General features: G+C 51.7%; 11 protein-coding genes across 11 annotated transcripts; 4 read left to right on the top strand and 7 right to left on the bottom strand.

The window, feature by feature from the left end:
- Nucleotides 1–31: 31 nt before the first annotated feature.
- Nucleotides 32–1,464, top strand: PV09_02547 (uncharacterized protein; the record flags this gene model as incomplete). The annotated part of the gene is made up of 5 exons (XM_016355604.1): nt 32–506; nt 570–624; nt 695–896; nt 950–1,305; nt 1,356–1,464. The coding sequence occupies 5 exons, from the start codon at nt 32–34 to the stop codon at nt 1,462–1,464; spliced, it is 1,197 nt and encodes a 398-aa protein (XP_016216740.1).
- A 477-nt stretch (nt 1,465–1,941) lies between these two features.
- On the bottom strand, nt 1,942–3,076 carry PV09_02546 (uncharacterized protein). The gene has a single exon (XM_016355603.1). It carries the CDS (start codon nt 3,052–3,054, stop codon nt 2,170–2,172), a length of 885 nt encoding a protein of 294 aa, XP_016216739.1. The 5' UTR covers nt 3,055–3,076; the 3' UTR covers nt 1,942–2,169.
- A 191-nt stretch (nt 3,077–3,267) lies between these two features.
- Nucleotides 3,268–5,843, bottom strand: PV09_02545 (uncharacterized protein). Its single transcript, XM_016355602.1, has one exon. The coding sequence runs from the start codon at nt 5,424–5,426 to the stop codon at nt 3,708–3,710; it is 1,719 nt and encodes a 572-aa protein (XP_016216738.1). The 5' UTR covers nt 5,427–5,843; the 3' UTR covers nt 3,268–3,707.
- Nucleotides 5,844–6,678: 835 nt separating this feature from the next.
- On the top strand, nt 6,679–10,048 carry PV09_02544 (uncharacterized protein). The gene is made up of 2 exons (XM_016355601.1): nt 6,679–7,987; nt 8,044–10,048. The coding sequence occupies exons 1-2, from the start codon at nt 7,015–7,017 to the stop codon at nt 9,930–9,932; spliced, it is 2,862 nt and encodes a 953-aa protein (XP_016216737.1). The 5' UTR covers nt 6,679–7,014; the 3' UTR covers nt 9,933–10,048.
- On the bottom strand, nt 9,911–12,649 carry PV09_02543 (uncharacterized protein). The gene is made up of 2 exons (XM_016355600.1): nt 11,143–12,649; nt 9,911–11,040 (listed from the first exon to the last, which is right to left on the bottom strand). The coding sequence occupies exons 1-2, from the start codon at nt 12,180–12,182 to the stop codon at nt 10,221–10,223; spliced, it is 1,860 nt and encodes a 619-aa protein (XP_016216736.1). The 5' UTR covers nt 12,183–12,649; the 3' UTR covers nt 9,911–10,220.
- A 308-nt stretch (nt 12,650–12,957) lies between these two features.
- Nucleotides 12,958–14,357, top strand: PV09_02542 (uncharacterized protein). The gene is made up of 2 exons (XM_016355599.1): nt 12,958–13,531; nt 13,584–14,357. The coding sequence occupies exons 1-2, from the start codon at nt 13,205–13,207 to the stop codon at nt 14,178–14,180; spliced, it is 924 nt and encodes a 307-aa protein (XP_016216735.1). The 5' UTR covers nt 12,958–13,204; the 3' UTR covers nt 14,181–14,357.
- A 77-nt stretch (nt 14,358–14,434) lies between these two features.
- Nucleotides 14,435–16,433, bottom strand: PV09_02541 (uncharacterized protein). Its single transcript, XM_016355598.1, has one exon. It carries the CDS (start codon nt 15,447–15,449, stop codon nt 15,054–15,056), a length of 396 nt encoding a protein of 131 aa, XP_016216734.1. The 5' UTR covers nt 15,450–16,433; the 3' UTR covers nt 14,435–15,053.
- A 1,468-nt stretch (nt 16,434–17,901) lies between these two features.
- On the bottom strand, nt 17,902–19,407 carry PV09_02540 (uncharacterized protein). The gene has a single exon (XM_016355597.1). It carries the CDS (start codon nt 18,975–18,977, stop codon nt 17,973–17,975), a length of 1,005 nt encoding a protein of 334 aa, XP_016216733.1. The 5' UTR covers nt 18,978–19,407; the 3' UTR covers nt 17,902–17,972.
- Nucleotides 19,408–19,443: 36 nt separating this feature from the next.
- Nucleotides 19,444–20,617, bottom strand: PV09_02539 (60S ribosomal protein L10a). Its single transcript, XM_016355596.1, has 2 exons — nt 20,179–20,617; nt 19,444–20,123 (listed from the first exon to the last, which is right to left on the bottom strand). Exons 1-2 carry the CDS (start codon nt 20,454–20,456, stop codon nt 19,748–19,750), a joined length of 654 nt encoding a protein of 217 aa, XP_016216732.1. The 5' UTR covers nt 20,457–20,617; the 3' UTR covers nt 19,444–19,747.
- Nucleotides 20,618–22,170: 1,553 nt separating this feature from the next.
- On the top strand, nt 22,171–24,754 carry PV09_02538 (uncharacterized protein). Its single transcript, XM_016355595.1, has 4 exons — nt 22,171–22,559; nt 22,656–23,906; nt 23,960–24,098; nt 24,155–24,754. Exons 1-4 carry the CDS (start codon nt 22,551–22,553, stop codon nt 24,262–24,264), a joined length of 1,509 nt encoding a protein of 502 aa, XP_016216731.1. The 5' UTR covers nt 22,171–22,550; the 3' UTR covers nt 24,265–24,754.
- Nucleotides 24,724–26,141, bottom strand: PV09_02537 (ribosomal protein L2). Its single transcript, XM_016355594.1, has one exon. It carries the CDS (start codon nt 26,053–26,055, stop codon nt 24,862–24,864), a length of 1,194 nt encoding a protein of 397 aa, XP_016216730.1. The 5' UTR covers nt 26,056–26,141; the 3' UTR covers nt 24,724–24,861.
- Between the last annotated feature and the right edge of the window lie 42 nt (nt 26,142–26,183).

Here is a 26,183-nt window from a genome sequence, read left to right as displayed (position 1 = left end):
TCTCAGTGCCGATATAAATCAGTCTACCAATATGTCAACTCTCCCCGTCGAGGTCAGGAATAACACCACCAACAACACGGTCTGGGCGTATGTTTCTGGTTATGACATTGACAATGGCAATAAACTACTTTTCATGGCAGCCGATGGCAAGTCTAAATACTATCCACCGTCTCCTCCAGCCGGACAGACTATTCAACCTGTTCCAGAAGACTGCGCCATTAAGCTGGCCCCCACTGGACAGTCCACCGTGCTCGCAATCCCTCACATTGCCGGCTGCAGAATTTGGTTCTCGACCAACGAAAAGCTAAAGTTCTTTCTTAACCCAGGCCCTTCGCTCGTGGAACCTAGCTGCACAAATATGGAGGATCCAAATATCAATTTGAACTGGGCTTTTTGCGAGCTGACGTATAATGCTGATCAAGTTTTCTGTAACATCTCCATGGTCGACTTCGTGTCGAACCTACCTTGTGCGCTGACTTTAACGACGACGACGGGGCGCACAGATCGTGAGTAGCACGATTTTACCGGACACGTCAGAGTCGATACTAATGTTGTGTTCAATTCCTTAGATGTTAGCGGGATGAGCATCAACGGTCTTGCGAATGTTTGTAGGTCGCTGAAGTGGTACGTTCTGGTCATGTCCCGTTGAACTTGGAGTTTTTACACACCACGGAGCTAAATTGGCAAACCTTAGGCAAGCAGCTCAGGACAAGCAGCCATGGGATAAACTTATCTTCAACGGTCCTGACGGACAGCCACTGCGAGTTCTTAGTCCCAATAACGCCATGGTCAGGGACCCAAGCCTTTTTCGCGGTTACTTTGAGCCGTATGTCAATGCGGTCTATGCTAAGCATACTGGTGGGGTGCAACTGTCGTGCGATACACAAGCTCAATGGGTAAGTCTGCATTTTTGGAGATTTGCATCATTGCTTACCTTTTTTGCTCGAAGGGAGTAGTCCACGGCACTGTAAATGATGATGTACTCTACTTTGATGGCCAGAATATAAAATTTCCAAAGCCGTCAACGCGAGACATCTTCTCGTGCAGCACAGGACCATTTGCAGATGGTTCGCCTGAACAAATGTGCATTGTGCCTCGTCTTGCCGCAGCATTTAATCGTGGCACTCTAGCAATTTCGACCGGCGGAACATCAAGTCAAAGCAGCACCATTCCGGACGCTGCAGGCCCGAGCAGCTACTATCAGTATGAGACATGCAATCATTACGCAAGGATAGTACACGAGCAGTTGTTAGACGGAAGAGGCTACGGCTTTCCATATGATGATGTCTGCCAAACTGGCGGCCCGTACGTATTCTCCTCATGCCTACTCGTTCATTCGTGTTAATACTGAACAGAGACCAATGTGGAGCCGTTTATGATAGTAACCCGAGGCTGCTTACTATCGAAATCGGAGGTAATGGAGCTTATTGCACTCCCGGTGCACCTGGTGCGCCGGCGCAGTAATGAGCGTTCCTTGTATAGAGAGAATTGGAGGAGGTGCTAGGTGAGATAAAGATCGTATCAATCTGGAAAACATATCCAAGCATCAAAACGTCCTTTCAAATCGGACCTCTAGTCAAAAAATACCCTTCTTCTTGCCAAGAGGCAGATGGTCAACACAAGCCTAAGCAGCATGCCAATGGAGAGGTGGACCACCTCTATCGAAGATTCGATGAACCTGGGAACAGACTCCAAAACGCCTAGAATATATCACCCTGGCTTTAGATTCGATGATCACCCGATCTTACGCCAAAGCGAACCGAAGTGATGGCCATACGGCTTTACCGCACAACACAACCACGGGATGGAATGTATTTGGAAACCTGGGTTGAGTGGCAATGGATTGAAATTGAAGCTGGGCTCACAGGTCATGAGACAGCTCCGCAGCTCGATCTCTTATACATCCTCGAATTCTGAAAAGGAGGCGACAAACGAAAAGTAGCTTATAAAACGTATGGGTATGATGATTGGGCTCATCGAATGAAAGCTCGGTGATTACACTTGTTCTTCTTTGCTCTTCGCCTATTTTGACTTATTAGTGTTTCCGATTGGCAATATTCACGCATAGCTTCTCCTTGTCCGTTGCTGTCACGAGTCCTTCAAATGGATGTTTAACAGAGATTTTTCCAATTTCACTCTACAAACCACGAACCCTGGCTTTCCGCAGCCTTATCTCTTAAACACGTCTTCTTCTCGTAGGTCCAAGACGAGCATGTGTCCCGGAAGATGGCCGAGCACAATACCAGAAATCGAATTACCTACCACGGCATTCTGAGGCGTGACCCCACATCCCCAGAACACGGGGACTTCGCGAGAATCTCGTGTGAATGGGGTTCCGTCCGCGCAAACCGGCGCATCTCCGTACTCTGGCTTCGTGATGTCCTTGATCCCGAGTGCTTCTGCGGTTTGCCAGCCCCAGCCCAACGGCTCGCCATGTGTGAGACCGAAGGGACGCGTGACTGCCTTGACAGCCTCGACTTCCCCAAGCTCGTACGGCCGCATGGAGACAACGTAGGATCGCTTCTGAAAACGCCCCGCGTCACACAACGGCATGGTCGTCCGATACATCGACACGTTCCTCCCATGGAGTATATGCTTCACCACCAAGCCTTTCTCCATCAACGCGTTCTCAAACGAGAACGAACATCCAATCAAGAAGGCGATGTGGTCATCTGCCCACCACCTTTCGATATCCAGGCACCCTTTCTGGCCCTTGACTTCGTCGGCATCCTTGTAGACCACGTATCGAGGCGCGTCTTTCCTTAGGTCTAGATCGCTCGCTATTTGCTGCCCCGATATCCCGGGGATGTGAGACTTGAGATTTCTAAAGTCCCCCGGCGAGGCTGACTCCGCAAGCAAAGGGCAAGGTACTGGATTACGTTGGCACAGCTGACGGAAGTCGTCTGCGTAATTGGCGGGAAGTATTATGAGATTTGCCTGCAGATAGCCTGCTGCGAGGCCCGTTGTTGGGGTTGTTAAATCGCCAGAGCGTGCCGCGAGGCGGACGTCGCGGCCGGTTGCTTTTGAGTAATCCTGTATCTCGTTCTTGGTCATTTTTTTTCGGTCTCTCTTGTCAGTGCTCAAAGCTACAGATCACTCTACATATTTGTACAAGACAAAGCAGCGTTCGCGAGGCTCTTGCATGATCGGCCCTCAAATACGATCTTGCATAACGTCTAACCGCATCGAGGAGCAAGGCTGTCTACCCCGATCAAACGCACAGCCTTGCGGAACGTGCATTTTGTAGTGCAGATTGAATACGAACTTGGGATATATTCTTCGGCTCAATCTAGTCATGATCATTAACAGTATATACATTACGTTTCTACATGTATACACAAAAGCCACGCACGCATCGACGCGTGATGAATTCGTTCCATATGCGGTTCTAGGAGAATGGTATCAAGCGCATCTACCCAATGAATCAAAACAAAAAAAAGCAAGCATCCAAACTCCATGCTCAATGCTTTGTTGTCTTTGTCTATCCCTTGTTTCAAGCCCGTAGTCGTGCAAAGCCAAATGTCTTCCCTCTCATCGTCGTCGAAGTCCATGCAAGAGCAGAAAGCCGACTAATCCACCAGCAAGAACGGTGACCAACGTTGAGTCTTTCACGATCCGTTCATTGTGTATGGATGTTGCAGCCGACCGTATGGCAGGGTGCGTCGCACCTAGGTAGTCTGTCGTTACACTTACTGCGATACGCCAAGTTAGCACTGGAAGTCGAAGACTGCAAGGGCAGCCGTTATCAGCAGCGCCAGGAGAACCGCGTTCTTCGCACCTTGTCCAGTGCTCGTAGCCAAGCTAGGCTTCTTGGTCGAAGGAGAAGTGCCGCCCGCTACGGTGACGTCACGAGTGCCAAGCTGGAAGCCTATATTGGCAATAACTGCCTGGCTGTCGCGTACGTAGACCGATGCCGTGCCACTGTTACTAATTGTGATTGTGGAAATCGTTTTATTGACAGTTTTAGGGGTTCCATTGTCGCTGTCCTCGAAGCTGATGCCGTTCCAGGTCGTTCCAGCAGTAGCATCAGCGCCATCTGCAGTGAGTTCAGAAATGTACAGTTCCTGCCCCGCAGGTAGATTTTTCAGCTCAAACGTGACACCGCCTTTGTTCGTCGTCGAAATGTTCGCCTGCATGCCGTTGATGATCACCACGGCGGACAGACTTGAGCCGGTATACGCAGCGTATGAGCGAACGTATGTCGTGTATTCAGACGGCAAGCCGCTTGGAGTCACGGCTGCGATCTGTGTCGTCCCGTTGCCAGAGCCAATGAGCTGTGCCATCGCAGCAAAGGCATAGTAGCTCGGTCGAACTCCTGTAGGACTGTTGGGTCTAGAGATTGGCATCCATGCAGCGGCGTACGAATTGTCCGTCATGTGCATTTCTACAGAAGAAATGTTTAGTGTTGCAGCATAGCAAAAGAAATTAAGTGTCCACAACGCGGCACCAAAAGTATTACTGATGTTTGGAAGACCCGTCGGACCAGCGCTTGCCATTTCACGAAGGTAGTACGGAAGACCGGTTGCGAGTCCTGCAGTGACTTCGGTTACCCAGTATGCAAACTGGGACTCCGTATTGCTCAATTCCATCAGATGGTCGAGTGTCAATCCGTATGTGGACACATCCACAAAGTAGAAATAGTCATGCTGATTCCAACCCGAGACAAGGTTACCGGAACCATTCGTTCCTTTGGTTATACCGTACGAGACCAGGTCATCGATCGTGAAGGTTGTGCCAATCGTCGAGGCAGTGGCTGGTGACTCAAAGAACTGTTCTTTGTAGCCTGCAGGCTTCAACACTTGCTCACTGATGGCTGATGCTCGTTCCAGGAATTCTTGAGTGTAGATCTGCCCGTCCCAAGCTCCTTGTCGAAAGCCATTCTTTGCATACAAGTCGGGCTCGTTGCCAATCTCAAAAGAGTACAGCGTCAGATGCCCGATGTTGTCAAGGACAGCCTGTGCTTCTCGCACGATGTTGGCAATGTAGTCCGACTCTTCATATGCCAAATTGAGTCCGAAGGTGATTGGCGTTCCAGTGGGGAACCTGTTGATTGCTTTGAATAAGGCGTCCCCAAAGGTCAGGTACGATGACGAATAAATGTTGTTACCGTTCGTCTGAAAATCGTAGCTGGTGTAACTTGAGTTGTATACCATGTAGTCGCCAGTATTACCACCGAGGCGAATATGCGGCGGGGCACCAGAGTAGTCAGCTAGATTCTGTAGAAGATTGACGGACAATTCGTTTGCGCTGCTTCCTCCAGTGAAGGAGAATATGTTGGAAGGCTCAATACCGAAGCCGGCAAAGGATGGATCAAGAGGGCCGGAAGCTCCGGCTCCTGACGCCGAAGAGGCTGGAGATATTGTCTGAGCATATGTTGATGTAGCGAAAGACAACAGGATGAGCGCGACGGGTAATCTGAGCTCCATTACGGCCAGGGACACGGGAAAAAAGACAGAAACGACTGCGAACTGTACAGCGACAGTGGGTAGCCCGACAAAGAGGGCAGGAGAAGTGTGGTACGTAGCTACCGGCCCGTAGCGACTTCATAAATGGGCGACGAGACTAGAGGGCTTACCGCAGCCGCCATGATGGAAAACTGGGACAAGCAGCGATCTTCAGTAGGAACCAACGACAATTGCGATCCAGAGAGCATGGGCTCCACACAAGGCCCGGTGAGGCTGGGTGAGGAGCTAATCTCCACCAGTGCAGAATCCCGTCCGCGATGATGTAACCGAGTGTGTCTGGTGAAAGACACTGCGCGCGCGGCCATTGAGCTCCGGCAGAGCAAGCTGTGCATGCTGGAGACGCTTCTGCAACCCGCCTCCCGCCTCTCCGACGAGGTCGCGCGGCGTACGAACGATTGCGAAGGGCCGGCCGCTGCCTTGCTTTTGCGACGTGCATGCAGCGGTGCGTGTACACGCGTGGGTGCCGAGCTGATTTCAGGTGGCGCACCTTGGACGTGACGCTTTGGGCCTGGGCGGTGGTCTAAGGCAAGTTCCTTGCGTCGCCTTCGCAGCGACAGGCAAGATTTCGCCGTGCGCTTTTTGTTTCCCATCCGCTCGGCGCGACGAGTGTTCACGTCATTGCTACGACAGCGGTGCCCAAAGCGCGGACGAGGTCGCTGGATGTCGGTGCCCTGCAGCCGTACAACGAATGTGTGTCGCAATGAGTGTGAGTCGCTGCATCCGCGTCGAATTTTGCCGCGCAACGACTGCAGACGTAAACTGGGAACACGCTGTACACATGGGTAGCTTGCGTGAACTTGCCATCTTGTGCCGCTGACATCAGCTTCTCACTGCCTATCCATTCGCTCGTCTGGTCTCCTTCGCGTCCGTTGCCCTGTCGTTCGTTCCAAGCGCGCGCTCCTCAGCTTAGGCTCTTGAGCTTGTTTGGGGGCTGCGATCAACACAGGGTTACGCGTTGAGCTATCTGTCGAGACGATGCGCCGCCGGACAGCTGATAAGCAATGCGTTGCTTCGACTACGAGTTTCTGAACCACAGCCCCGCCCGTTCTCGCACCTCTTCGTCTTTGGGAGGCCAGGTACGGAGTAGCCCTTCGTAGCATCGGCGATACAATCGTTCATTAGTGCTTGCTACGCGACAAGTATTGTTAGGAGAAAAAAAAAAAGTAAAACCTTCTATCGTCTGGTTTGCATGCTTCTTGCGTGTCCCTGGAAGGTGGTCAGATTATTTTGCGCATAGTTCTAACCAGTCGGTGCGAATCGTCGGAACGCACGCTACGATTGCGGAATCTCACACAACGCGCAGCGATGAAAAGCACCTCAAATCATTCAGAAGTTTCAGCACGGCTAGTAGCTAGAGATCATGGAAGCGAGGCAAATTCAAGCACAACTATCAGTGACTCCGCGCCTGGCCTCTATCCCATGCTTAATAATCTCGTGGAGTTTCACGTTTCACCTTCTCTTATTCTTATGCGCAGCGAAACCCCCAAAGAGCGAAAAAAAATAAAGAACGTCCGCAAGACGCCGCCCAACGTCGTCTTCATGTGGCGTCATGTCTCGACTTGCCCAGTCTATGCGATTGTACATGGACTCTTGGACATTGCATGCTGAACGGGCCACTGACAGCGGATACGTAACCGCAACACTGGATTTGACAAAAGGCATTGGCAATCACGAGGGCAAATTTGTTGTGGGGGATCACTGGAAATCCACAGCACAATGGAGACGCTGGGCTTCAAAGGAACTTCGGGGAACCATCCTGTGTGCCAATCTGCGTGTAGGTGATCTTTCCTGGGGCATCCGTGGGACTTGGGTGCTCGACGAAATTGACTTGAACGAACACGTGTACTGGGCGGGCTTAGAGTTGAAGTTCGGTACCATCTCTGCAGCGGATGCGGATGAGTGCAATGACATTGGCTGTCTCTCAGAAACCGATCGACTCACCGTGCACAACGGCGTGCTGTCCGCAATGGCGATGCAACCCGTCCAGACAATCGATCTGAATAAGAGGTTAGGCAACAGCAACGGCAGATTCGATACCGACGGCAGAAATTTCTCAATGAGTTCAAAAGACACCTTTGTCAGTGGGACAATTTTGAGCGGACAGCTTCGTCAAATCAATGGTAACTGGGCACAAGATCAGATTGATTTACGAGATTTGGTGCAGTGGCGAAATGGCACCCTACAGTTTTCAACTCAGAAAATCGTAGCGCAGCCAGTCGTTCCTTTGGATTGCAACTACTGCCGGCCTATGTTTCGACATGGACGATTCTTTCTACCCATAAACGAAGCGCCCATCAGTCTCAAGCCACCGTTGGGTGCTTCAGCGTGTCCAATGTGCCACCTTCTCCGTCTCATTGTTCGGAAAGAGTGCAATTCGGAAGACAACTTCACAGAGCTTATTTTGATGCCCTCTTTTTACAAATCGTACAGGCAGGCAGTGGTCGAAGTGCGGTACAACATCGAGAGTTCAACAAACGTGTTTGTTCCCGTGGCCAACAGGTACGTAATATATAACCGTGCAGGTATGGACGTCCTCGAACCATGTTTTCACGTTGATTCTTGACATATTTTTGTTCAGCCAATCTGTCAAAGACAAGTAGGACGTTTCACGCTGTCCCCAGAAGCCCTTTGCATGATGCGTTCTTTGAGCCCGACCGTCGCTGGGCCCGAGTTCATGGATGGATCATGAACTGCTCTCAAAATCACGACGGAGAGTGCCAAAAGGAGGCTTGGCCTGCCCTTCCGGCTCGTGTCCTTGATCTCGAAAGTGTAAATCAAGGTGTTGTCCGTGTTAAGGTCACGAACGGGGAGTGCGAGCGCTATGCATGTGCAAGCTACCGCTGGGGCGTCGAAGCTCCCATCACTTTAACAACAGGAAATGCTGAAGAATGCGAGAAAAACGGGATTTCGCTGAATATCTTGCCCCGAACCATAGTAGATGTCGTCCACGTTTGCGTAAACCTTGGCCTGAGGTACTTGTGGGTCGACTCTTTATGCATCCACCAAGATTCTGAACGTGATTGGCAAGTGGAGTCATTAAAGATGGCATCCTACTATGGAAATTGTTTCATTTCTATTGCAGCTACCTCGTCTCCCACTTCTGCAGCTGGCTGGCGCCTACGCTCCCGACCATGTGCAGTGAAATTAACCGGCTCTGGCCCCGATGGATCACCTTTCAGGCTGCTTGCCTATCCGTTGAAAGAAGTCGAGGCGTTTGACGAACAAAAACACTTTACTCAATTGTCCGAGATAGATTTGGCTAAATCCTTCCAATTGCTCAAGAGGGGCTGGGTCTACCAAGAGCGCCGGCTTGCTGCACGAGTGCTACATCTGTGTGAACATGAAGTAATCTTCGAGTGTGCGACGGACACTATTTGCGAATGTGGGCACTCCAAATCATATCAGATGAATTGGACGAAGTCATTACCTGAGCCCCCTCTTCGTTTGTACAACGTTATGAACGACACACCAGAGCCCGAAGGTCCGACCGATCGAACTCTCGCACACGCATGGAGATCTGCGTGTGCTGCCTATAGTACTCTGGACCTGACATTCGCGCACGACAAATTGCCTGCCATCTCTGGTTTGGCGAAATCAATGCAGTCTCTCGGGCGGTATTTGGCGGGTGTGTGGGAAAACCATCTTCCCGCCGACTTGTGCTGGTATGTAGGGCCCGACCTTGTCCTTGATGATCCCCGCATCACTCGGCAAATTTCAATAAGAGAAACAGAGCGTCAACTCGCGGTACATCGGCGCCCGGAGATCTATATCGCACCTTCCTGGTCGTGGGCGTCTGCACAAGAGCCGGTCAGCTTCCTACCCAGTTCCAGCCCCCTCGAGCCTACGACGTACACAAAACTACTAAATTCTGTCGTTGTTCCTCATTCAAACGACCCAATGGGCCGCGTGACTGCCGGCAGTCATCTAAAATTGAAGGCCAAACTCATCGAGACTGCGTGGACGTGCAGCCTGGAAGGAGAAGCTACCGATCACTGGTACAAGCTTTGCGATGTAAAGGGAATGCAAGGTCAATTCACACTATATGGATTCCTGGGGAGAAGCAAGAATAACTTGGTGGCTCCCGGCGACGCTGATGATTTTAACCCCGAGCCCGTACGTTTCCTTCCTGACTATGGGCTGGCGACGTCTACATCCAATACGATTACCACAGACAAACATCTTCATGTGATGCCGCTACAATCTGAGACGGCTTTTCTTCATGTCTCTCGGCTCAAGCACGAAATCAATCGAGCTCTGGTTGTCATAGGACTCAATGGCGCTGAGTACGCCCCGTCAAACTATGCAAGGATAAGCGCTCTAGTCTTGCGACGCGTTTTTGAGCACGATCTAGAGAAAAAGAACTCGCTGCCCGTGTTTGAAAGAGTAGGATTCACGTGGTTTTTCGCTAGAAAGCCATTGGCGATCGAATCATCCGCGCACGAGGAGACAGATTTAATTCTTGTTTAACAGTACAAAAGCCTACAAAGTCTGCATGCTGCGTCCGTTCGGAAGTCTCTTTTGCACGCAAATTTGTGATTACAGCATCGCACGACACATTTGAGGTAGTCACCAATCGATATATGCCGTATTGAAAAGTAAAGTATGAAACATTTGAGTCTTCGTCCTTGAGATCGTAGCTGAACATGCATTCGTTTCTTCAGTCCCCGGTTTGAAACCAGAGCATTCGCCGCCGGCACTAAACGTTGACGCAACATATTAACACAATATAATGAATAACATCAGCCGCATTTCTCATCACGTCGGTCGCCTGAATGGGTGGGCCTCGGTGTTCAGCACGTATTCATCAAGACTAATCAGATCGGGTTCGCTGAAGATAAGGTAAAAGTACTTCAGCGTCTCCGCCATCCAGAAGCTCTCCATCCTGTCCTGCTTCGGCGGGTCTCTAGAGACAAGGACATCATCAAGGCCGGCATTGCCCTTGCCCGTTTTCGTAAATCTCTCGATGGCAGAGAACATATACCAGGCTGCGTCCAGGAGCTTGCGGTCTCCCGTGATCCGGTAGAGGACGAACACGCTTTCAATGGCCTCAGGTCTCAAGACGTAGCGCTTGTCACGGACGGCGGTGAAGCCCTTGGGGAGCGCCATTCTTTTGATCTCGCGGTCGAGGATCTCACCTCCAAAGGGAATCTCGTTCTCACGCATGACCGCTTCCTTCCACTTCTCCTCGCTCCAAGCACAGCTGGAGCTAGGCGGGCACGGTTGCATCGAAAAAGTCTCAGGCATCAAGCCTAGGGGAGAATGTTGATACAGCCAAACGCATCCGTGAGTAAGCTTCTCGCCAACCTCCACGTGATGTTCGTTGTCAGTGAGCTTGCCACCGAGAGCGAACATTGCCCCAGTATAACAGCCTAGATGCTCGCCGTTCAGCCGTGGGTAGAATTTGCCATCCTCATCCACGTATATCTCTCCTGGGATGAGAATGTCGGCATTATTCGGTGTGTATGGTTTGAACAGTGTATGTTTGATGGCAGGACGAGCTGCAGAGTCGTACAGATCTCTCATCATGCTCGACGAGCCGCCCAAAAGAGCATACACTTTGGGGAAATACTCGTATCTAGCGCCAAATTAGCCTTCGGCTCATGGAACTCGGCATGAAGACAGCTCGAAGAGTTCGAAGGATCGTTAGCCATGAATCTTGGCCAGGAAGAACACGTACAAGGAATCTATCATAGCTCCCAACTTGAATACCCCTCTTTTGTCGAACGTCATGTTCCTGGCGTTGAATACCAAAGGAAACATTCCAGGCACATATGTCTCGCTCTGCGCTTCGTGGAGCTTAGTTGCGATTCTGTTCGCAGCATCGAACCACTTGGGATTGCCAGTCAGCTGACTGAGTCTCGTAAATTCAAGGCCAAATGAGCCGATTTCAGCAGCGAGCACAGCTTCATCCGCACGTTGCGGCCTGCCACGGAGCCTGGCCTTTACGTTCCATCGCGTGATCGGCATTCGATTTGGCGTGTCGAATGCGGCGTACAACATGTGTCCAAGTTCTACGGCCTTTTCCAGCAATCGCTTGTCGCCGCTTAGGTCATATGCGCCTATGAGCCCACCGAGATGCCTGATGTTCGTCTCGAACACATTAACGATTTCGATAGTACCAGTTCCGGCGGAGAAGTCGACATTCGTGACAGCAGCCACGGCTTCTTCGAATTCAGATTTCATACCCATGATCCACAAGGTGTCCAAGCTGTCAATAAGCGTCGCGGCCCATCCGCCATACCAGTCGTTACCTTTCCCGCTCAGTGGCATTAATTCGTCTCTCATCCATGCGTACTTCTTGTAAGATGACCAGCACCTTTCGAATGCTTTAGTCACCGCCGCTCGGCGCTTCAGTCGAGTCTGAATTTGATCCTCTGTCTCTGCAGGGAAGTCGTATTGGACCTTTGGCAGCATGCCAGGTCGTCCATTTGGGGGATAGACAAAATTCTCGACCGGATATTGCTCTCTGTAGTATTCCCATGGTCGTCTCTCGGTGTTGCGTGAGGAATCTTGCTGTTCACTCAGCCGACCCGAAGCCGCATCGTTCGCGACGACTGCTTGGGGCGGCTCCGGTACGGTTCTGGTGTTGGCGCGTGATTGCGCATGGGTATTTTGCGCTGCCAAAGAATGGAATTTCTGCCCCTGAAAATGCAGAAGCAGCAGAACGACGGTCAGGCCCGCAAGGAGAAGCAAGCCACGGCGCCGCGGGGCCATCATGCTGGGCTAAAGGAAGGACTGAAGACAAGATGAGGTAAATGAGAGAGAGACTGTTGCCACTGACATGACAGTGAGGGAGTCACAGTTGTCTCTCCAAACTTTCTCGAGCCAGTCGACTTTTGGCAGAGGGCAACAGTGCCTGCTGCGGTTTTGGCGGGCGCCTGTCCACAAGCGATCGATCTACGACATGGATGTGGATGCCGCGGTGGAATCAGCAGGAAAGTCTGACGAGAAGGGAGACCCGTCCAGCGGCTTGGAATAGCTAGAAGCCCATGGGGTCGCAGCCAATTTTGGCAATGCTCATTTCAACACTGGGCTTATTGGGCACGTGTCGACACGACGGGCACAGCTCTCGCAGATCGCAGTGGGAGAGATGGAGTGCGGGAGTTTGTGCTTCGTCGGGCACAGAACTCGCTCATGCGGGCGAGTCCTGCACGGCACACGGCCTGCTCTGACGACGTCGACAGCAGCTGCGACAACGGCTTACGGCTCCATCAATCTAGCTCGTCACGAATGCTCGCAACGTAGTCAGGCACGGCGAGGAGACTGCAGACGCTCCTGCGCAGAGCAGTGTGTGGACGCGGGTTCGGCCAATGACGCTAATCTGCTCACGCGGTTTCGGTTTGATGCTGGCCCGGTTTGGAGCGCCCAATCACCAACGCTCACTCTCCACCGCGTCGCCTGTTTCTTCGAGACTGACCATCCGGCAGATCTACCTTCCGCTCTTTGTTTCATGCGCTTGCGCTAACTCACCTATCATCGCAATGTCGGTCGCATGTCTTCCGCACGCTTTGGTGCAATGTGCCTTTGTCGGAAACTGAACGTTCCTTGGATCGTCGAATCATGACCACCGTGTATATGTATCCAGCGTTGGCATGCGCTCACACAGATGCCCATCACCTTCGCCGCCTCTGCAATTCACCGCCCGTATTTCTCGAAGGGCTTCTGTGCGCGTACACCTTGCGCTCGCGTTCTGATTTTCTCCGTTTCGAGCTTCGTGATTGTCCACCGTGAACTTCACGATGCGTCTCCTTCCAGCTTCGCTATTGGCACTTCTGAACACAGCGCTTGGATATGATTCAGAACCGTCATGCAGAACGTCCTCGCTACCGAACCCAATTGCGGCACAGTACTATGCAAACATCACTGGCACGCTCAACGGCACGCTCGCAGTGCTGCCAATTCCCTTGTCGATGGCACGTCGCATCATCCCGTCTCAGTATGAGATCTTGACAGAGCAGTATCGTGCCTTGATGCCAGACCTTCCACGCGACATGTACCCTGCTCTTCTCCAAGCAGTCTTTGACCATGACATTCGATACATGGAATATAGCATGCCCGACTTCTCGGTACTGTGCCTTCTTCCTCGACAGTCTTGACATTGGTCTAACGTGAGCCCAGCGCGCAAGCATAGAGTTTCCATTTGTGCGCTACTACAAAGATGCGAACACCCCATTCCGGTACAACCCAGACATGTTCATGACGTCGACAAACCAGATGGGCATCAACGCGAGTCGGGAGTACGGTGGCGAGGTGTACCCGGCGGAATTCGAGCCCGCCTGCGACGCATACGCGCACGCGGAGGATGGCATCACTAGCTATAAAGCCCGCGCCCGCGACGCATACCTGGACACGACATGGCAGCACATGGCCGACTCATCGCCGCCGAGTTCGCTCATGACCTTCATCATGCACACCACGAACCAGCCTCTCTTTGGCGTGGACGGGATGTGCAACCTGCAGAAACGCATGTTCGGCACTTCGCTCTCGACCGGCGCCCACGCCCCGCGCAGCGTCGTCGGAGCCGTTCGCGCAAACATACCAAGCGTTTCAAAGTCGGACATGATGTGGAGCGACGTGGCCGGCGTGCAGGTGAACACGGCGTTCATCGAGAAACACATGATACCTTGCGAAGAGGTGCGCTCCTGGACCTACGACGAAGCTGAAACGTTGAAGGACCCAGCCGGCGGAAGCGGCAGCGGCAGCCTCGAACTGTGAGCGCACACTACGCCCCCCCGCCATCAGCCTGCCCAAAGAGCTTTTTCCTACATGTGCAGCGGGCGTTTGACTCGAAGTCACGCTTTCCCGATGGAAAGCATAAAACACGTCGGACCGCCGTCGAGAGACGCTTGGTCCTCTTTCGTTCCGCTGGCGGACACGCCCGTTTCCGGGTTGCATTTGTATCGTTAGTAGATCGCCATAATGGAACGGCTGAGTTAAACAGCCGTTCCCTTTGTATATATTAGAAATGGCCTGGCACGGCACAATAATGAAAGCGTGAGACGCACTATGCCGTTCGCATCTTTCTCAATCTACCTGCTTCTCACTTCTCTGTCCATCGTGATCAATCCCGAGAGTGCATTGAAAAGAGCGGGAACACGATCTTTCGAGCTTTAGATGAACATGCAAGAGAGACAAAAAAGAGGATAAGGGAGGGAAAACAAGACCATTCATTATTTGCAGTTCCAATACCTGCCGCGCTTAAACATGTCCGTAGACTTCGTATGATCCCACCAAAAAAAACCCTCCCACTCAGTACAGACGCCATGATACCATTTATCCCTCGTCCGGCGGAGGTCATCAAGCAGGCCTCGCTAAATAGTCCTACCATACGCCAAACCGTGTTCTCCCAAATATAGCGTGGAAAAGCATGTGACACATCAGGTCCGATCAAATTTCAGAGGTAGCCCCAAATAAGTCGTAGGGACAGTGCGAAGAAGCTGCCACCACGATGGACGCAGAGCCTCGACACTGCAAAAGCATTAAAAGAAATGCCCTCTAAAGCCACTCATGCGAACAGAAAGACATTAAAGCCATGTCCATGTCCCTCAGCTCTTTGTAGAATAGCGAAAGGTTGTCTGAGGGCTACCATCATGCCTTGCCCTCGATGACGTCGAAGATACCACCCATGACAAACATGTTCTGTGGCCTCGGCTCTAGCAAGTTCAGTTCCTGTGGGTGAGAGCGTAGCTCCTCCTGCAGCTGCAGATCCGTGACGCTCGGCTTGTGGTGCTTCATAAGCAAAGCCCTAAGGCGAACAGACGCCGAGAAGTTGGATGCACGAGTGTCGGTTGAGCTAGCGGAGAAGAAGGACCCGGGAGAGAACTCGTCGCTGTCCCGCCTCGAGAGCGGCGACGTGGTTCCCGTGGAGGAGCTGCTGGAAGCATAAGCACCTCGTGGGGTGAAAGCAGTCTTGAGGCGAAGGCGGAACGAAGACTGCTGTGGCGCGGGTGAGAGTGACTGAAACATTTTGGGCACTGGGATCATCAACAGAGGTCTTGGGTCCAGGTTGGTTGTCGTACGAGTCGAGCAGCGTGGGTTTTTGGTCGGGCAAGAAATGCAAAAGTATCAGAACAGACAGCTCAGTTAAGAGTGCCGGTGTGAGACGAAGAGGTTAAGCTGAGAGCGGGAAGGAGTACCTGTTGTATACGACGAACAGGCAAACTCAAGTTTGTAGCGGTGGGCCTGCCGAAAGCTTGACTTTTGTTCCCGAGTTCCAGAGAGACCGTTCGTAGGATCAACGAATGTGTGACGAAAGATTGAGGAGCCTTCTTAAAGAACGAGTGATGTAGAAATGATCGTGATGGACCCGGTCCCGACGTCGAGGTCGTACGACAGAGGGCTTGGGTCGGTACGGAGCAAAGGGCCACGTAGGAAAAGACTCGAAAGGACGCTGCAAAGGACTGGCCGGCGTGGACGGGCACTCTGAACAGGAAAAGACAGAGTAAGCCTTGTCGAGGTTGAACCCTGTAGGAGGAGAGCCGGAGTGCTTTAAAGACACAAATGAACGGACAGTCAGGTGCAGGGCGCACGAGGCTTCTGGAAAGACCGAAAGAGTGACGAGAGAGCTTGCGCGGACCCTTTCGCAAGGCGGGAACAACGGAACGAATTAATAGCGTCGAGCGGGTGCGGTACTGCAGCGCATGGGACCGCTAGGGCATCAATGCGGTGCAGGTGAGTCGTCTTGCGATGTGTAACGAAGGGCGAGGATTGCGGCACTCTGGCACAGCCAGCAGCAGACAGGTCGAAGGAAGAGAGGAGCAGCAGCGGAAGAAGCGAACGAAGAGCGCGGAGACAGGCTCGCTTTCTTTTTCAGTCCGCGTGGACAGACGGGGCCCGGCGAGGAGGAGCAGGCTTGCCAAACGGCTTATACTTGACACAGGTCAGCGGACGCGAGACACGAGCCCGGCGCGGTCCAGCTCGCCTCTCGGCCATGTCGCATCGTCTCGTCTCAAGCAGGCAAAAGCGAAGGCGAGCGGAGGATGGTGAGGCAAGCCAAAGCAGCGCACACGCGGCCCGATCTGGCAACGCTGCTGCTTGGGCGCCCGGCGCAGACGGACGCCGTGAACGGCCGCGGGCCAATGACGAGGCCGTCGTTCACGTTTGGAACGGCCGTGGAAGGCGACGATTGGCATCTCGCGTTGCCTGATGCATTGCTGGGCGTGCCGGCCAAATGCGATCCTCGCCCGGCCCTCCAAACGTCGCATGCGGACGTGAAACCTGACACCAGCAGCTCCTCTGTTTCAGGCCATTCCTGCGCCGGCTAAGCTGCACTCCTCCCGTCCACGCTGGTCGTCTTGCCCGTTGATTCTTCGCCTTTTCCTTCTCTCGCGCCCGCTCTCTTGCTTTCGTTGCTGGTGCGTGCCCGCCAGACACTTGGCTCCGTCTCTTATCCTTCCCAGTCCCGGCTGCCAAAGAAATAAAAGGCTACCGTTGACTGGGTGCGCGGTCAGCCGCTCCGTAGCCTAATCTTTAGCTGCAAACTAAACGCCGTCATCCGGTCCACAGGTACAGCATCATGCTTTAAAAATATCGTTTGCTTGTGCACAGTCCTCTCCCCATCGTTCGTCGTAGACGTGGAAGCGTTCGTGTGCTGCGTCAGAATCGGCAGGGACGCATGTGCACCACTGTGGACCAAGAAAACCAAAAGGATTGGCACTCTGTCCTTGACCGTGACCGCATTACGATGCGTTGTATTGGCATGTTTCTATCGCTTGGATGAGTCGCCGCTTGCATCGCCACATGCAATTTAAGCACTCCAGACACGATGTGAAAACAGGACGCTCTTCATTTCACGCAGGTGTCCGCGAGAAATTAATTCCAATACAGACAGCTGCCCTGTTGTCTTCAGGATGGAGATGCCTTCCGTACCAACCTGATGGACGAGCACTGCCTCATGCAGGTACGGGCAACCCTCAACGGGGGGCCAGCATCAAGACCTTCCTTGTCTTAGCCACACGTAAGACCGCTCGATTTGGATTGCGAAGCTTCCAGCTTCGTTATGCGCTTTGCCTGGCCCTCTCCGGCATATGCCCTAATCACCAAATGCCCGCTGCAATCGCATCGATGCCTGCGCCATGATCAGCAGACCCAAGCCGGAGATGGGCCAAGCCGCACAAAACTCCCTCTCTCCGCCAAGGAGCTTTCTCCGGCAAAGACCGAACGGTTTTTAAGCCAAGTCGACTGGTCATTATGCTGTAGCGTGCATTGATATGAAGAGCTGCGCGCACCCCTCCTGTTTGCGATCTCTGTCACGTCTGCTCCTCTGATGGTTATATTCCCTGCATTCAAATCTCAAGTAAATCAATCCATCCATCCTCTCGCCGCGGGAATACCACGTGAGACCAGATGCGCTCGACAGCTTGATAGATCAGACGGTATATTCCAGCATGATCGACATCACTGAATTTGGATGGCTGTATCACAATTGAGTCAATCTCAACGTACGGCTACCAAACGATGACAGTCCGAGACCTTTCTCATCACGAAATATCTTTGTAATGCTTCTGGTCATACTCTTCTGATCACAAACTTTAAAATTTTGGCCCCGTCCTCCCTTCTGAAGTTAACCAGTTTCTGTTCCGAGCTTCCAAAGCCACCCCCAAACGGATTAAGCTCCGCATCAACCTTCCAGTTCGTGCCTGTGGCCTCCCCAACTTCGTCCCAAAACTCCGTCCACGACTTGATGTTGTGACGATACCTTTGCCGTTCCCCCGTATAACCGCTGGAAGTGTACAGCCCAGGATTCTCATTCCCTACTTGACGGCCACAGATGAGGACGCCGGGTTCCGGTTTGAGAAGGGACACGACTCGCTTCGCGATGTCGAATTGCTCTTCCCAATTGAAGAGATGGAAGAAGGATCCCGTGTAAATGATTGAAATCTGGTTCTTTATGCTACTGAGACTCGAATCGTCGTCGAAGATGTTTCCCACGAGCCAGTTGATCTTTGAACCCTGTCTGTCGCGATCTTGGAACAGATCGAAGCCTAAATCGATGAACTCCTGTCGCAGGTCGGAACCGTAGCAGTTCTCTGGTCGCGCCCCCTCAACGATGAGGTTCCGGATCTCTTGACCAAAACAACACCCTAGATCAAGAAATGTCTCCCCTTTCCTGACACGCTCAAGGACCTCCTCGTAGACAGGGCTTTGAGGAAGCCCAAGGTTGAGAAAGCGGTACATGCCTATACATGGATATGGAAAGATTCTGAATGCTTTTTCACGTATTGTATCAACATGCTGGTTGATTTCTTCCGGCGGAATTCCAGCATACGTTGTCAACAGTTCTTTCGAAGAATTTGGGATTGAAGAAGCATCAAGGCCGTAGAAGTCCAGGCTTCGTGCATTGGTGGGAAGATTCTCAAGCTCAGCTGACATGTTTATATCACAATTATAGATATATTTATGTTGAACCACGCTTCGGTTTTCTGGACAGTTGTTTGCTCGCTGCGCTAGAGACAGTGATGATTTTATAACAGTCTTCAAGCAGTGGCATCTACGTATCGTGACGCTTGACATCTTTATGCTGAGATCTCCTCCATGTCGTATCTGGCCAATCACCTTTCAACTGCGTCGTACGTACCTCTGCTCAGCCTGAAGTTTTACCACAGCGGCCCGATAACGGCAAGAATCGCTTGCGCCCTAAAATTTCTCACACACACGCGACTCGGTTTTCGCTCGGCGACAAGGCAGTTAGGTACATCGGAGTTTTCGAATGTATATCTGTACGCGAAAAAGGTCTAATCAATCGGGGCGTAGAGAAAGAAAACCAAGCCAGGAAGCGCATTGTCCCGTTCCGTTTACGCTTCTCCCCTACATCACACAGGAGAGAGTCATGGATATTGGAACGGAGATTTCGCTCAACGAAGCCGGGAACGGAGGAGAGACCCATGGCGAATCAATGGTAACCCTCAGCATGCCTCCGAAGAGGAGCTTCGCTTGTTTACTGATGTTAATGTAGATAAAGAAGAAAAGAAGAGGAGCGTAAGGAGGAGAAGGCGAGTTTTGGCATGCTCAAAATCTTGGCGTTACGCTAACTATTTTGGGACGTACGGCACATGGCACATTTTCTCTGCGTGCAACTTGACCCATGAAGGGATACGAATCGGGTGACTCAGCTCAGGTGAGTGTTGTGATTTTTTGTGACTATCTGAGCTCTGCTGTACTACTTCCACCGCAAAGATTGCTTCGTATATTCCTCATTTTCTCCCGTGCACATGCTCTTCCACTCAGAGACAACCAAGCTCTGAGAAAATGCCAAGCATGTTGTGCGCGCAATACGCAGGAATTTAGTACAGACGCTTAGGCGGCGACATGGTGGCCTTGATAGTCAGGGAACCAACGTTCTGCCAACCCTTCTTCAGCAGTGAGACAAGGTAGTTGATGGACAACATGATGTTGCCAATCAATTCGTCCTCAGTCATGCCGACGTTGCCGACAGCAGTGCCCATGCATAGAACTTTCTTCAGCTGGAACTTGATGGTGCTCTTGACCTCAGTGACCTTGTTGGCAAGATCTTCGTTATGAGACACGGGAGTTGGGAACTTGCCGGCCTTGGAGAGACCGGGACCGAGGAGACGAGGAATCTGCTTGATCAGGGAGTCTGAGGCGACAAAGGCGTCGTACTTGCGTGCCAACTTCTTGATCAACTTCTTGTTCTTGTTGCTAATTATCGGGTAAGCTCCAGAAAAACCTTTGTTCGAGTTTCGGCTTGACTCACAGCTTCTTCAAGTCGTCAGCGCTCATGGCATCAATACCGTGGTGCTTCGCACGATCGATGTCATGCTGATCACCAAGAACGCAGATAGACATGCCCGGGCGAGGGACATTTGGGAGCTTGATGGTACCAGAGAAACGCTTGTCACGCTGGGGATCGTAGTTCTTGAGGCCGATCTGCAACTCGACGGTCTCGAGGAAGTTTCGCTTCTTTGTGTTCTGGGAGTAGTCGAGCAACTCCTTCACGTTCTGTCGAACGCCGGCGACCGTGACTTTCGACATTTTGACGGTCTTCCTGAAGACTTTCGCGAGAGACGGTAGTCTTTAGGTGAGGCTTTGTCGACGACTTTTCGATGTGTTCAGGTAATTTAATTTTGGAGTTTGGAGTTTTTCGTGAGGGGGGAAATTTCTTAGTGGCGATTTGGTTACTAAGCGTCTTGGCGTTGTCCGTACCGCGAACCTAACTTGGAACAGAAACTTGTTGAGCACAGACTACAGCACTTGACACTTCTGATCATCCAAAGCTGGTACTTATTGTGTATCCATGACTGACGACCTCAGTGCGGTGAGTTGTCAGATTCCGCCACGAAAGCGCATTCTCTCCGAACTATGCTCCCCGGATATTGCTATATTCACGTGATTGCTAAAGTACCAGGTATCCAGCTCGAGCGTAAACGGCATTTTGTCTCTCGTATGAGGACCAGAAATGGATTAAATGATGCTTTTGGAGATGCAGGATTTTTATGCTGGCCACGAATATAAGATAAATCTGTCTCTTTGTTGCTTGAAAAGATAGAAAATTCGCGTGATCCAACTATCATAAAGGTACATCTGGAGGCAGACAAATCACACAAACCACTCCAGTGAGGTATGAAGCAAGATCGGATGATTATGAATTCGTGCCATATATTTTTGAATCAGCCTTTCAGCTCTTACATGCTCTAGCACATTCATGATCTGAATGTTGTTCTGGCTCATACGTTGGTTAAATGAGACGTATCATTTTATTTGAAGATGAGAGGTGGGCCAGGTACAAGCGGGTAAACCAAAGCAATAGGAATCTCTACTGAACGTTAAGGCTTTAAATTTCAAGGAAATTCTTCAAGGTATTAAAATTTGTCACATTTTACGGTGGAAATGGTACAAAAGATATCCTACATGCAGCATTGAGATATTCTATCGGAGAAAGCTCTCTGTTCGTGTCCAATTTCACTCGTTCCAAAGCGCGGCCGAATTGACAAGGAATTCACAAAAAAGCCTTCTGGGCAATATATGTCCAGTAATGACGGTCATACGTCTCACTTGTACCTTTTCCACAAGATTCTTGCCTGGAATCTCTCTGCGTCACGAATCCTACACTTGTATTCGCGACGGGACTGGGATACTTGAGCGACGAATGAACGAAGCTTGTCGTTTCTATACATTAGCAGCGATCGAACTTTGCGTCTGACAGCTTCCCTCATTCTAAAGCCACGCATGCCGGTATCTTTAGAAAAGCTATTGCCGCTCAATACCTTTGTGTTGGAACTACCCCAGATGAATGTCTGTCGCGTCACTAGTCGCGTACCAGTGGCGACTGGAGGTGTCTCGACTTCGAGTCTGGCAAGGCAGCTCGGAAACACGCGATCCACGTGCATATGATTTGAATCTCCATATCCTCGATGAAATAGAACGTCTTTCAACATGTCAAATATGGCGTGCGAGCAGCTGTAGGAGCAGCGTTCAGGCTCACAGTTTCATGTTGACTCCTCCGCGTTGAAGCTCAATGCCCAAAAGCGCTTAGCGCCGGTGGGCTGGTGACCGGGCAACGGAGGACGCGCAAAGGAAAACCTCGCTGTTGCACTCGAAATCCCGAGAATATTTTAACTCGAGGAATTCACTCTGCAATCTGTGGCTATCGTAGGAGATCTTGCAAGTTTTTTCGACACCCTTGCGGTGATTGCGGGTCCTCGTCACGTTCGCGGTCGCGATACCGTGACGTGAAGGTGTGTCGCCAAAAGAGTTCGACGCGGCTAGCAGAGAGCGACCGTGCACGACGAGTCTGCCAAGTCCAAAACACCAGTGCCTTTACCTTGTCTTTCCTCACAACACCTGCCCAACTAACCTTTCGTTTCTCACCTCGCACTGCCCTTTCCTCGCTCCATTGGGCTCTCTTTACCTGCAGCTTCCATTCTCAAGCTCTATCGCAGTGCTCTATCGGCGTCTCCCCCCAGTTTGCTGTCACCACATCACCACCTTAGCCGCGAGCATCAGGTACATGGGCATACTTTGACATCAGCAACTCTACACCCATTACACCTTTCATCTGCTTCATTTCACTTGGAGCATCTCTTCATTACCTTGCCCCGCAGTTTGTAGAGCTTTACGGGCCACAATATGCCTCCAGTAAGTCAATATCAAAACCCAAAACAATGCCCGGACGCGGTCACGCCAGCACCCATTTCCACCTCGCAGCATTCTTGACACTGACCCTGTGGGCAGAAAACAACCGCTCGAAGGACAGTTACCAACGAGAACGACGAAAATGCAGCAAACGTTCGACTCACGCGTGCACAAGCCGCGGCTCTTGGCGCGAGTGGTGCAGCCGACGGTTTGAAGAAACCGCTCCAAAGATCAAAGTCGACTGTCAATGTCAACGCGCAACCCAAGAAGCGAGCAGCACTGGGCGACAAGTCTAACATCGGAGTGCCGGCAGAAACCGGAGAAGGCAAGACGCTGAAGAAACCGCTGGCCAGTAAGCCAGGTGCCGTCTCAAAGGCTGCTCAGCCCACAGGTGTTCAGAAGCTATCACGGAGCCAATCGACGCGCTCAATACTTGGCCCGAAAGATAAGAATGTCTCCAATGTGTCTGATCTGAAGAGACCTGCCAGTGGTTCTGGCGTCACGGGTCATGTTTCGAAGAAACGCCACACTGGTTCATCAACAAGCAGTAAGTCGATTGGGGAGGAGGAATACCAGCACGATGAAAACACTGCTCCAAATGGTCAGACCGTCAAGGTCGAAGTTGAGAAAACCATTACCACCACCAAGGTCGAGGTCATTGAGCAGATCCCTGTCGTGTCAACAACGCCACAAGAGACGACACGCGTTCTTCCAGAGGGAGTGCAGGATCTGGACGACGAGGATGCTGGTGATCCACTGATGGTCTCCGAATATGTCCACGAAATTTTCGATTATCTGCGCGAGATTGAACCCGAAACGATGGCAAACAAAGACTACATGGACAGTCAACCAGACCTCGAATGGAAGATGCGGGGCATACTTGTCGATTGGCTGCTCGAGGTGCACACACGCTTTCGACTTTTGCCTGAGACTCTTTTCCTTGCGGTTAACATTATCGATCGCTTTCTCTCCACCAAAATCGTACAGCTTGACCGACTACAGCTCGTTGGCGTCACTGCCATGTTTATCGCGTCAAAGTATGAAGAGGTCTTATCTCCACACGTACAGAACTTCCGTCATGTCGCAGATGATGGCTTCACTGAGGAAGAGATCTTGTCTGCAGAGCGATTTGTTCTTCAGGCACTCAATTATGACCTTCGTTATCCTAACCCAATGAACTTCCTCCGTCGCATATCTAAAGCGGATAACTACGATGTGCAGACGCGTACAGTTGGCAAATACTTGCTTGAGATCAGTTGTCTTGACCATCGTTTCTTGGAGTTCCCACCTAGTCAGGTCGCTGCTGCTGCCATGTTCTTGGCGCGTCTCGTTCTCGACAGTGGTGAATGGGTATGTCGACGCGTTATTTCTTCACTGAAATGAGGAACTAATATCTACTGCAGGATGCTACTCTGGCATACTATGCTGGCTACACTGAGGAGGAGATAGAACCAGTCTTCCTGCTCATGATCGACTACTTATATGGCCCTGTCCAGCACGACGCTTTCTTTAAGAAGTACGCGAGCAAGAAGTTCCTTAAAGGTAAAAACGCCCATGCCACAAACATCGTTAGTCTTCATTCTGATCAGTTTGTGCAGCTTCCATGGTCGTTCGCCAATGGTGTAAAGAAAACGGCAAGGCCATTCTCGAGGCTCTCCCGTCCTCACATCCCCTCAACCCAAAGAACCGTGCAGATCGCCAGCGGTAACACCTGTGACTAGGTGTGACTCGACACATAACACGAATCCATATACAGCATTTTTACAGGCGTTGTGAGCTTTAGGCTAATGGAAACCACGGTTTGCATTCGTTAGCTATATTATTGTTTCTTGGTGATCGAGGGTATGATACCTCTTCTCCTCAGCACATACTGATGAGATGGCTTGCCCATTGCTAAGAGACGACGCGTGTTACCGCGGATTCGCTTGAGAAAGCCTTGCACGTATCAAGGCATGGTAATGGCACTCTTGGAAGTCTTCGTGCGATTTTTGAGGGTTTTTTCGCGTAACCGCAAGTAGCCTGCGGAGGTGCTGTGTACCTACAATTGCAGAGCTTAGTCGCGGTGCTCTTTGAAGCGACATGTGTTTGAATGAGAAGTGCTTTTGGCGTTTAACTGGGCGCGATGAATGGACTTTGGATTGGGGAGTAAAGTGAGATTACGTTAGCCCCTAAAACGAAATGCGAAGACATTCTAAAGATCCTCAATTGCTTCTACATGTCTGCGAGATTGACGAAACACACAAACTACCCACGCACTTATACACACGATATTGTATACAAAGAGATCTGTCAGAGAGATGATGTGCTAGCCCTGCTTGTTTCTCCTCCTGCCTTGGTTTCTAGGCCTCTCATGCACCAGGAACTTGTTAATCCTCCGCTTCGGTCTGGTCTTGTATCCGCTCTTTGCAGGTGTGCCCCAAGGACTTACGGGAATCCTTTTACCCTTGCTCTTACCTCTGCCACCTCCGTGCGGATGATCGCACGCATTCATGGCCATACCACGCACAGTCGGGCGTATGTTCAACCATCTACTCCTGCCGGCTTTTCCGAGCATCCTAAACTGCCAGTGTGGGTTTGACGCCACGCCGATTGTAGCGCACGCGTCCTTGTGCACGCGACGCACCTCGCCAGACTGTAGCTTGATCTGCACCCAGCGGTAGGGCTTCACTGTACCGTCTTCGTCGGTGATGCCTTCTTCTTTCGCAACCACGATCGCGCTTGTCCCTGCCGAGCGGCAGAACACAGCCGGACCATTGGGCTGTATACCAACATTAAAGACCTGCGTGCCCGTGGGCACGAGATGCAGAGGCAGGCAGTTTCCGCGGAACGCGGTTTTCGCAGCGAGCATACCCGGATCGATGACGCCTCCCATCTCATCGATGAGAGACTGTGGGATGCCTGCACGGAAGGACTGGACCCTGTCGCCAGCGCGCATGCCCTCTGCCGCAATCACGTAAGAGTACTGTGTCGAGACTTCCTTGGCATGGCGGCCCTTGCCTACTTTGAAGATGTTCGCTGGGCTGTTTGGGTCGACAGGCTTGAGGAGGGCCAGGTGAGCGGAGCGGTTAGGATCGTATTCGATGCGGACGACTTCGTGCTCACCGGGCCTCATGCGGTAAAAGTCCACGGTGCGAATGCGTCGTCTGTGACCGCCTCCGCGGTGACGAACACACACCCTGCCTGTGTTGTTGCGGCCGCCTTTGCCAATGCCCATCTTCGGAAAGGTCAACTCACGCAACGGCTTGCCCTTGTGCAGATGCAGGTTGATAGGACGTTGAAGCCATCGCAGGCCAGGTGTACGGGGCGTGTACTTCCACATGGTGCCATTCTCGGTGAATTTCGGTGGTGGTTTAGACTTGGATTTGGTATCCTTGGTTCTGATCGTCGGCATGATGGGAGGGCGAGAGATCAGGCCAGTTTGAGCGGAAGTTGCTGCGGTGGCATAGCAGCGGCGGCTACATAGTGCTGGTGAGCGACTGAGCAGCCGCGGTTGCACCATTGCTACGGATTTTGTAGCAATTGATGCAATGGTAGTGTTGCAGTTGATCGATGGTGACTGAGAATACGAGATCAACGAGAGCTTCAACTTTGAGTGTTGCACTTTTTTGGACACAAGTGGTCTGTGCT

Source organism: Verruconis gallopava (genome assembly GCF_000836295.1).
Source record: "Verruconis gallopava strain CBS 43764 unplaced genomic scaffold supercont1.6, whole genome shotgun sequence".
NCBI lineage: Eukaryota > Fungi > Ascomycota > Dothideomycetes > Venturiales > Sympoventuriaceae > Verruconis > Verruconis gallopava.
Note: the sequence above shows the minus strand (reverse complement) of the source record. Positions and strands in the feature narration are given on the sequence as shown.

What these genes read in the sequence shown, in the direction of transcription:
- PV09_02546 (XM_016355603.1), bottom strand. Translation starts at nt 3,054, where the DNA reads ATGACCAAGAACGAGATACAGGATTACTCAAAAGCAACCGGCCGCGAC.
- PV09_02545 (XM_016355602.1), bottom strand. Translation starts at nt 5,426, where the DNA reads ATGGAGCTCAGATTACCCGTCGCGCTCATCCTGTTGTCTTTCGCTACA.
- PV09_02544 (XM_016355601.1), top strand. Translation starts at nt 7,015, where the DNA reads ATGTCTCGACTTGCCCAGTCTATGCGATTGTACATGGACTCTTGGACA. An exon ending in CGTAATATATAACCGTGCAG is followed by an intron (nt 7,988 to 8,043) that starts GTATGGACGTCC and finishes ATTTTTGTTCAG; the next exon opens with CCAATCTGTCAAAGACAAGT.
- PV09_02543 (XM_016355600.1), bottom strand. Translation starts at nt 12,182, where the DNA reads ATGATGGCCCCGCGGCGCCGTGGCTTGCTTCTCCTTGCGGGCCTGACC. An exon ending in GGAGCTATGATAGATTCCTT is followed by an intron (nt 11,041 to 11,142) that starts GTACGTGTTCTT and finishes ATTTGGCGCTAG; the next exon opens with ATACGAGTATTTCCCCAAAG.
- PV09_02542 (XM_016355599.1), top strand. Translation starts at nt 13,205, where the DNA reads ATGCGTCTCCTTCCAGCTTCGCTATTGGCACTTCTGAACACAGCGCTT. An exon ending in ATAGCATGCCCGACTTCTCG is followed by an intron (nt 13,532 to 13,583) that starts GTACTGTGCCTT and finishes ACGTGAGCCCAG; the next exon opens with CGCGCAAGCATAGAGTTTCC.
- PV09_02541 (XM_016355598.1), bottom strand. Translation starts at nt 15,449, where the DNA reads ATGATCCCAGTGCCCAAAATGTTTCAGTCACTCTCACCCGCGCCACAG.
- PV09_02540 (XM_016355597.1), bottom strand. Translation starts at nt 18,977, where the DNA reads ATGTCAAGCGTCACGATACGTAGATGCCACTGCTTGAAGACTGTTATA.
- PV09_02539 (XM_016355596.1), bottom strand. Translation starts at nt 20,456, where the DNA reads ATGTCGAAAGTCACGGTCGCCGGCGTTCGACAGAACGTGAAGGAGTTG. An exon ending in GCTGACGACTTGAAGAAGCT is followed by an intron (nt 20,124 to 20,178) that starts GTGAGTCAAGCC and finishes CCCGATAATTAG; the next exon opens with CAACAAGAACAAGAAGTTGA.
- PV09_02538 (XM_016355595.1), top strand. An exon ending in TTCTCGACAGTGGTGAATGG is followed by an intron (nt 23,907 to 23,959) that starts GTATGTCGACGC and finishes TATCTACTGCAG; the next exon opens with GATGCTACTCTGGCATACTA. An exon ending in GAGCAAGAAGTTCCTTAAAG is followed by an intron (nt 24,099 to 24,154) that starts GTAAAAACGCCC and finishes CAGTTTGTGCAG; the next exon opens with CTTCCATGGTCGTTCGCCAA.
- PV09_02537 (XM_016355594.1), bottom strand. Translation starts at nt 26,055, where the DNA reads ATGGTGCAACCGCGGCTGCTCAGTCGCTCACCAGCACTATGTAGCCGC.